The sequence below is a fragment of the Lolium perenne genome, chromosome 4, assembly GCF_019359855.2.
Source record: "Lolium perenne isolate Kyuss_39 chromosome 4, Kyuss_2.0, whole genome shotgun sequence".
Lineage (NCBI taxonomy): Eukaryota > Viridiplantae > Streptophyta > Magnoliopsida > Poales > Poaceae > Lolium > Lolium perenne.
Window position 1 is genome coordinate 68,334,897 of NC_067247.2, and position 9,537 is coordinate 68,344,433.

At 44.3% G+C, this 9,537-nt stretch overlaps 1 protein-coding gene across 1 annotated transcript; it reads right to left on the reverse strand.

Moving 5' to 3' along the window:
* Nucleotides 1-6,680: 6,680 nt before the first annotated feature.
* On the reverse strand, nt 6,681-7,365 carry LOC127348422 (uncharacterized). Its single transcript, XM_051374453.2, has one exon. It carries the CDS (start codon nt 7,290-7,292, stop codon nt 6,906-6,908), a length of 387 nt encoding a protein of 128 aa, XP_051230413.1. The 5' UTR covers nt 7,293-7,365; the 3' UTR covers nt 6,681-6,905.
* Nucleotides 7,366-9,537: the final 2,172 nt, after the last annotated feature.

The window sequence follows — 9,537 nt, forward strand, 5'->3', positions numbered from 1 at the left end:
TCCGTGTAAAGCTCATAAGGAATAGCACTAACACTTGCACCAATATCACATAATCCATAATAGCAATGATCACCAATTCTAACAGATAGCATAGGAACACTAACTTGTTTGGGTTTATTAGGATGTGAAACAATATTAGAAGCATCTTCACAGAAAATAATATGACCATCCTCCACATTTTCAGTCACAAGATCTTTAACTATTGCAACAGCAGGTTCAACTTTTATTTGTTCTTCAGGTTCTACAGGTTTCTTTTCACTTTTATGAACCGCACTATTTATAACAGAGTACTCCTTCATTTTAGCAGGGAAAGGAGTGTTTTCAATATAAGCTTCAGGAATAACATGATCAGCAGTTTCAACTACAACGCATTTATTAATAGATGAATCAATTTTATCTTTATACGGTTCATGATACTTATCAAAATTCTTCTTTGGCAATTCATAATGAGAGGCAAAAGCTTTATAAAGATTTGCAGCAACTTGAGAATCAAGACCATATGTAGCACTCATATTACGAAATTTATCAGTATCCATAAAAGCTTCAATGCATTTATAATCATAAATTATACCTGATTCTCTATCCTTGTCGTTCTCCCATCCTTCAGTATTTTCTTGGATCCGATCAAGAAGATCCCTTTTAAACTCTTCTTTGTTGCGTGTAAATGATCCAGAACAAGAAGTATCCAGCAAGGTCTTGTCTTGAAAAGAAAGTCTTGCATAGAAATTATCAATAATAACATTACCAGCAAGCTCATGAATGGGGCATTTGAGCATTAAAGACTTCAATCTCCCCCAAGCTTGGGCAATACTCTCTCCATCATGAGGCCAAAAATTATATATGCGATTCCGATCCTTGTGAATTTCACTTGGAGGATAGAACTTAGAATAAAACCGGGGCACAATATCATTCCATTCAAGAGAATCCCCATTATCCAGTAATTTATACCAATGCGCCGCCTTACCAGACAGCGATATAGAGAATAGTTTCTTCCTCACTTCATCCACAGCAATACCTGCACACTTGAATAAACCGCATAATTCATGTAAGAACAATAAATGATCTCCAGGGTGGACAGTTCCATCCCCTTCATAGCGGTTATCCATAACACGTTCAATAATTTTCATAGGTATTTTATATGGTATCACTTCCTCACCTGGCGCCTCATCCACTACCGTTGCAGTAGTAGTAGATTTCCCAAATAGAAATTGAAGAGAAGATCTCTCCATAATGACTTATAGCAGCAGTAGAAATAAAATCAGCACAAACAGTAAAGGTTTTCCTTACCAATTCCACTTACCAATAGCGCTTCACTCCCCGGCAACGGCGCCAGAAAATAGTCTTGATGACCCACAAGTATAGGGGGTGTATCGTAGTATTTTCGATAAGTAAGAATGTCGATCCCAACGAGGAGCAGAAGGTGTTGACAAGCAGTTTCGATGAAGGATTCCCTGTAAATGCTCACAGACAAGTATTCAGGGGGTTTTGATGTAACAGTTGAATAAAGTACGAGTAAGTAAAGTGCGAGAGTAACAATTGCAGCGAGTGGCCCAATCCTTTTTAGCACAAAGGACAAGCCGGTTTGTTTACTTATAATGACCAAACGTTCTCGAGGACACACGGGATTTTAGTCTAGTGCTTTCGCTACATATGACTAAATAATCTTCATTGTTATGATAAGTGTTGTGTGGGTGAACCTATGCTAATGTACCGCCCTTCCTAGGACTAATACATACTTGTGATTATACCCCTTGCAAGCATCCGCAACTACAAGAAAGTAATTAAGAATAAATCTAACCACAGCCTTAAACTCTGAGATCCTGCTATCCCTCCTGCATCGATATACCAACGGGGGTTTAGGTTTCTGTCACTCTGGCAACCCCGCAATCAGCAAACGAGTACAAGATGCATTCCCCTAGGCCCATAAAGGTGAAGTGTCATGTAGTCGACGTTCACATGACACCACTAGAAGAATAACACCACAACTTAAATATCATACCATTGAATATTACTCAACCATAGTTCACTACTAACAGTTAGACTTCACCCATGTCCTTAAGAACTAAACGAACTACTCACGAGACATCATATGGAACATGATCAGAGGTGATATGATGATGAATAATAATCTGAACATAAACTTGGTTCAATGGTTTCACTCAATAGCATCAACAACAAGTAGAAATCGATACCGGGAGAGTTTCCCCTATCAAACAATCAAGATCAAACCCAAATTGCTACGGCGGTGACGGTGTCCAGCGGTGGAGACGGCGGTGATGATGGTGGAGATGATGATGATGGTGATGGAGATGATGTCCAGCTCGATGACGGTGACGATGGCGTCGATTTCCCCCTCCGGGAGGGAATTTCCCCGGCGGATTCCTGCCCGCCGGAGAGCTCTTTTCTCTCTGGTGTTCTCCGCCCCGCAGAGGCGGCTGTAACTCTTCGTGAGGTACCCTCTGTGGCTTAGGTCTTCGGGACGAAGGGTTTCGCGAAGAAAAGGAGGCGAAAGGGACTGTGGGGCCCCCACACCACATGGTGGCGCGGCCAGGCCATGGGCCGCGCCGGCCTGTGGTCTGGCCCCACCTTGGGCCTTCTCAGCTCCTCCTTCTGGCTTCCTTCGTCATCTTGAAAAATAGGATTTTTGGTATAATTTCCTTCCACAGTTGATCTTCCAAAATATTGCGTTCTGACGGTGCTTTTTCAAGCAGAATCCTGGCTCCGGTGCTTGATCCTCCAATAATGATGAAACATGCAAAATAGATGAAATAACATAAGTATTGTATCCAAATATGAAATATATCAATGAATAACAGCAAATTATGATATAAAATAGTGATGCAAATTGGACGTATCACACCGCCACCGGTCTCTCGGTCACGCGGTCACTGCGTCCCCCCTCTCGCCTCCCTCGTCGCCCTCTCTCTTTATATGTAGAAGAGATGTGATAATGCATATACACAATTAATTTGTTTTGACTACATGTTTTCAGGACTGACATATGGCGGACGATAGAGCTGACCCGATTATGGAGAACTATGATCCGGACGCTGAAGACCATATGTTCGGCATCATAAACGGCGATATTCTATATGTGCCAACCGGACAAGAAGAAGATGATATCTCTTCTTATCTGAACCTTGACGGTGAAGATGAAGGGCGCCGTCAGCAAGATGATGCCGAAGAAACGTCGATAAACGACGATCTTCAATTGGAAGTAGCAACCACCTCCGGCGCCGAGGTATATATATATACATTGAGCCTCTGGTGATACAAACTAACTGATTTGAATAAATATGTGTGTACTAACGCGCGCGACTCTCTTTCTTATTTTAGCCCTCGGTCGGATCGTTGAAACAATCGAGTACGTCGTCAACTGCACCGGAGCCTCTGGTGGTCGAAATTACTGCACCGGAGCCTCCTCGCTACCCCGTGGACGATATAAAGGAGATGAAAGAATGTCATCTGTATTATCCTATCGGGAACATGTCCATGAAGGTAGCCATCGGCAGTGCTTTACCATGTTTACCTGGAGCACTCCACCACAACAACCCCATTCAAGATGGCTATGCTCGTGTCACGGTGGAGGACATAGTCCAAGGGTTTGAGGACCTGGACATTGACATTGCTACACCTGAAGGGGAGAGAAGACTGGGAGATGTCAAGCGCCAGTTCATTCTATGGTAAAAGAAGTTTATCAAGTTTCCAGGCGAGGCGCCAAGGACAACAAGTCCACCCCCCTACGGTGGTGGTGGTGGCGGTGGCGGTGGTGGTGGTGGTGCTTCACCTACACCTCCTTCACGTCAGCCGACGCCGCCCCCCAATTCACCTCCGGCGGGTAAGCAGCCGCCGCCCCCTAGTCCGCCCCGGGCGGGTAAGCAGACGCCGCCCCCCAATCCACCTCCGGCGAAGAAGCAGAAGCAGCAGTCCTGGAGTATTAACCCGGACCCTTATGTACCTAAGATAACAAAGGTACCGGAGCCATCACTGAAGCCTCTCCCCACGAGGCCTTGGGAACGTAGTGCCGAGGAAGTCGAGGCGGCCGCGACTGCTGAATATGAGAAATGGAAGGCGGACTGCAAGAATAAAAGAGAGCCCGAGCCCAAGCCAGTATTTTCTGATGAGCAAAAGAAGTGTGCTAAGTCATTTTTGAACACACCGTCCCAAGCCGCGAAGAATCTGCCTGACGACTATGCACGTGAACTTCGTAATCAGGCACGCATGTTCAAGGAGAAGAAAGAGGAGGCCGAGAAAGCGGAATTAGAAAGTAAAAAAAGCGGGAAACGAGTTGCCCAGCTCGGGGAACAAAGTAAACAATCGATTGCCCCGCTTATAGTGACAGCCGCCAGTCCGGATTCCCCCGATATCATAGAAGTTGCGGCAGCACAGGGATTGACTGTAACGAGTGCTAGAGAACAAGCGGCCAATTTAGGTATTACTCTTCGTGAACTGTTAGGCCTTGATGAGGCGCCAGTGAAGGAGGTAGTACTTACATATGTGAACAATGGGCCTCTCGTCGAGCCTGCGCAGGAAGAGGATCTACCTCCACAAATGAAAGGTCTGCTGAAATGGTACAAGGGTTACATAAAAAATAAAAACGCCAAAGAATATATTTATGCGGAAGTTGGATATGAGCATCACTTCAAACATTACTCTGTACAAATTCATCTGAGTGAATTGTTCCAGCTTTTCAATCTGCACGAGCTCGACAAATCTATCATCAATTGCTACGTTCTGTAAGTGATTTATTTCTTCCCCATCTCGTTCATATTGCCTGCACTATATATATATATATGTCCTAACTATATTGTTGTGTCCGCTATTATACATGCAGAATGAAGATTAAGGAATGCAAAGTAAGGAACATCCATGATGTTGGGTTCATTGACCCACACATCGTTAATGGATATACGTTACAGCATCACCCCGCCGACGTGGAGGCAGACCTGTGGCAGTTTCTTACAAAGCAGGAACTCAAAAGTGATATTCTATTTCCTTACCATTTTGGGTGAGTGTTTATGTCTTGAGCACATTCTCTTTTGTTTACTCCATGCATGGTATGTGGCCGGCTAATCGATGAGTTATGCATGACATACTGTGCATGTATCGTGTCCGCAGGTTCCACTGGATTCTGCTAGTAATTAAAGTTGACAAATCAGAATGTCTCGTCCACGACTCTCTGAATATGGATCCGGCGCTTTGGGCCGACATGAGAAAAATGATTCAAAAGTAATTGTTTTCATTCATTTGCGCTCTATATCGATCGGCCTATTTCGTTCATTTCCTAATTAAGCTTCAAGTAATTAACTAATAACTCTCTTGTTCATTTAATTTTCTTTGCCTCGTAGGGTTTGGAGACGGTTCTCAGATACAAAGGTCGGTGAATTCAAAAAAGAGCTACATTTCATGTGGCCAAAGGCTAAGAATGGTGGCGATATTCAGCCACCGGGGACCAATCTATGTGGATACTATGTCTGTGAGATGATCCGGAGATACACCTCTGAGCGCGTTCCGAGTGATACCAATGCTCAGAGGAATAACCTCCGGATGATGCTTAGTCCAGAAGCTCGCCTCCGACCACTTCAAGAGGAACTAGCTGGATGGTTCACGAGGGAAGTCCTCGATCCTAAAGGAGAACACCATTACGAGGACGTAGAACTATACATGCATTAAATTATGTATGGAAACTTGTTCAAACTTGTATATGGTCATCTGATGATATTGAATATATATTGTATATTCCTCTTGAATTCTTTTTGGTTCTAATTTCAAATTTGTTTGAAATTGTACATTCATATGCATGTATGTAGTACCATAGAATATGTGAAACTCCTTCAAAATTACAATAAAGCACAAAAGAAATAAAACAATACAAATTAAACAGAAAACATGTTTAGGGGGGGGGGGGGCAGGTTTAGGGGGAGCCTAAAACCCTAAACCCGCGGCGGCCTTTAGTCGCGGTTGGCTAGAAGAACCGCGACTAAAGGTCCTCCGCCCCGACGGCCGCCTGGCGCCCACGTGGACGGGCCTTTAGTCGCGGTTCTTAAGCAACCGCGACTAAAGGGGGGCCTTTAGTCGCGCTCCTTTGGTCGCGGTTGCGCAACCGCGACTAATGGCAGTTGCGAACCGCGACCAAAGACCCTTTTTCCACCAGTGTCACTTGGCATTCGTAAACCTCAACAACATTCAACGTAAAAAATGAATCTGCAAATGTCAGTTGAACCATGCTTTATCACTAAGAAAGTATCTTTGATTCATGCTGATATTACAATACCAAAGAGCAAATAAACAACCAACACCTCTGAAGTTCAGGAAAAAATAAACATGGCAGCTTGCATACAAGTAGAATAACAACAAACAATAAGGAAAATCCCTTCCAAGTCATGTACACAACACCATTATGTACAACAACACTTCACAAGTTCTCTATTGGGGGCTTGAGCTTGGACACTAAGATGTCAAGTCGGATCATAGTTCATTTTATCAATTATATTTTAAATTTTGGGGTTAAATTTTGTATTTGTACTAGAAATCATAAAATTATTTGCATATCTATTGGACACCCTGCTTCCATATATGTTGCAGAGTGGGCCACAAGACATTCATTCACCATGGAGACCAAGCATAAAAATGTGTCGAGAGAACTTCAACAACAGTGTAAAGATATTCTAGTATCAAAATTGTGATTTGGAGTTTGGACATGATGATACAAGGAAACCTTCTCCAAGGAGAAGCCAAACGGATTACATATTCAAAGATGGTGGTTATGCTTGTTGTTGTCTTTGAAAATATCCGGACAAAACATTTGAATTCAAATCAAGCGTCACAGGAAGTTCTGCCTTCCACTTGTAATTAAGCATGCACTACCTAACTCAGGCCGGTCGCCGCCGCTGACAGAGGATAGATCACGGGCGGACAGACAGGCCGGTCGACGCGCGGTGGTGCCCGGTGATAGGTGCCGCTGCCGCAGGACGCAACGAAGAAGAGGACCTGGCCACGGCGCGGGGCTTCCCGGACGCGGTGCGCCTAAGCATCTGGCACATGCCCTCGGCGACGCGCTCCGCGGGGCCAGCGCGCCTGAGCATGCGGCAGAAGGCCATGTGAGCGCGCACGGCCTCCTCCATGCCCGCCCGCTTGCGGCCGGCCTCGTACTTGACGGACTCGGAGCATAGCCCGCACAGCCACCGTCCGCCGAAGTAGGCTCTGACGCCGCCGATGTACTCGCCGGTGCACTCCTCCTCCAGCCCGCAGCAGTCGCAGCTCACCACGGCCGACGACTCCACCGCGTCCATGTTTAGCTACGAGTTGGACTGGTTAGCTCTGATCAATGCTCGATCAACCGATCTTTGCTTGTGAAGAATTTGATGAGTCCACTAGTAGAAAAACGCTCATCTATACCGGTTCGTAAGGGGCATTCGTACCGGTTTTTGAACCGGTATAAAAGATCCGGTACAAAAGGCCCCCCCCTTTCGTACCGGTTCCTTACGAACCGGTATTAATGGCGCCTCCACGTGGGAGCCCAGGAGAGCGCACGGCGAGGGAGCTTTGGTACCGGTTTGTATTACAAACCGGTACCAAAGGTTATCTGCCGCGGCAGAGAAAATGCAGAAATCTCTGCCGCGGCAGAGAATTCAGGGTTTAGGGTTTTAGGAGGGGTTTATGGGTATCGGAGCGTTTCGTATCACGTCGATACACCAGAAACGCGTTTGGGTTTACGTAGTACATGAAGATCAAGGTGATGCATATCAAGTTGGTGCATATAATATAACACACATGTAATTGCATATGTAGTACTCTTCGATGCATATATCAAGTCGATGCACCAGAATAAAGTAGTACATGCATGAAGATCGATCTTCATGCGTAGTGGTACTCTCCGAGGAATACTATCTATTACATGTACCATAGTGGTACACTCCGAGTCGAACTATAGATACACAAAGCAATCGAGGAGCGGGAGATCTTTATGCATAGTGGAACTCTCCGGATGGTGGTATGACTTCCCGAAGGAAAAATCCCGACAATTCCTCGCCAATTGCTTTGAAGCGCTCCTCGATTGAGATCTTCTCCCGCTTTCTTCTCAACTGTAAAAGAATAAGATACAAATGAATACATGAAACTCAGCACAACTTATGGTAACAAAATAAATTTGTGAATATTGTTTTCGTACCTCTTTATTTCTTTCATTATTCGCTCTCTCGCTGACAATTCTGTGGATGTACTCGCAAACATAGTATCCACATAGATCAGTCCCCTGTGGTTGTTTCGCGCATTTCTGTACAAGAATATAATTCAGTCAAACAATAATCAAGTATGATAAAGGTGTGTGGACCTAGGTAACTACTACTTACTTTGTTCGCACGCCATATCAGCTTCGGTGCCCATTGAAAGGACTGATCTTCCTTGATGAAAGTTTCCCATACGCTGCCCGACAAAAGAAAATGCACAAAAGAGTTATCAATCTGTTGATATCAGGAAATTCACAAAAAAACCGATAAGAATTTGAATTACCTTTTGAGCATAAGAAAACAAGACTTGTATAGTATAGGCTCTTTGGTTAGTGAGTCAAAGACTTCAACTTCTCCTTCGTACATTTTAATGACGATAAGAATAAAGTGAAACCTACGCAAGTTTAAATATGTAGTGTCATATATATAAGTCATCAGTTAATATTTTAACATATGGTGAGCAAAATAGAATGTGTTATAAGAGAGTAACACTCACTGGAAGTTGTAAGGCCAAAGTATTATCTTTTTGTCACGTTGTCGCTTCAAAAACCTTAGCAAAGTCTCCGGTGTATCCTTGTTATAGAGGGGTTCTTCTATGGTCCTGACATGCATTGTGTCCGGGTCAATGAACCCAATGTCCGTGATTTCATCCCTTTTGCATTCGAGCATCTTCGATCTGCATAACATAGCGCACAAAAGATTATAATTTGCAGATAATGAAGGAGCTTAGCTAAAGACTTCTCAAATTATATAAATAAATCACTTACAGACAATAGCAACTGATGATAGATTTGTCGAGGGCCCGAAGATTGTATAACTGGAAAAGGTCGCAGAAGTCAACGCTCACAGAGTATTCTTGGAAGTAGTGCTCTTCCTTAACTCGCACCATGATAGTCTCGATCCCTCCCTTTGTGGCAACTTGGTACCACGTATGCAAGTTACGCATTCTTGTTGGTAGCTTCCTGAGATTCTCGACCAAATCTTTCCCTTGAACATATTTATATTGTACTTCAGCTGAGGGGTAATCGGTGTATTGTCGAGAACTTTGAACGGCTTTCTCGTCATACACCACGAGATGGGGGGCCGATTGAACGGGTTGTTGTCCGAGCTGGTAGACTTGGTGTATCCCTTTTAACTCCTTGACACCCGATTGAACGGGTTTTGTCGCCTCGATCATGCTGTCATACGACCTTTCAATAGAACGCCTATAGTCAGATGGCGGCGATGGTACAGGGTCATATAGATTCTCAGCAGTACGCACAACTTTCATCGGATCTAGTGTCTTCTCGAAAGGTATCTCTGGCACTTT

Excerpts from the sequence above, each read along its gene's own strand:
- LOC127348422 (XM_051374453.2), bottom strand. The coding sequence starts at position 7,292 with ATGGACGCGGTGGAGTCGTCGGCCGTGGTGAGCTGCGACTGCTGCGGG.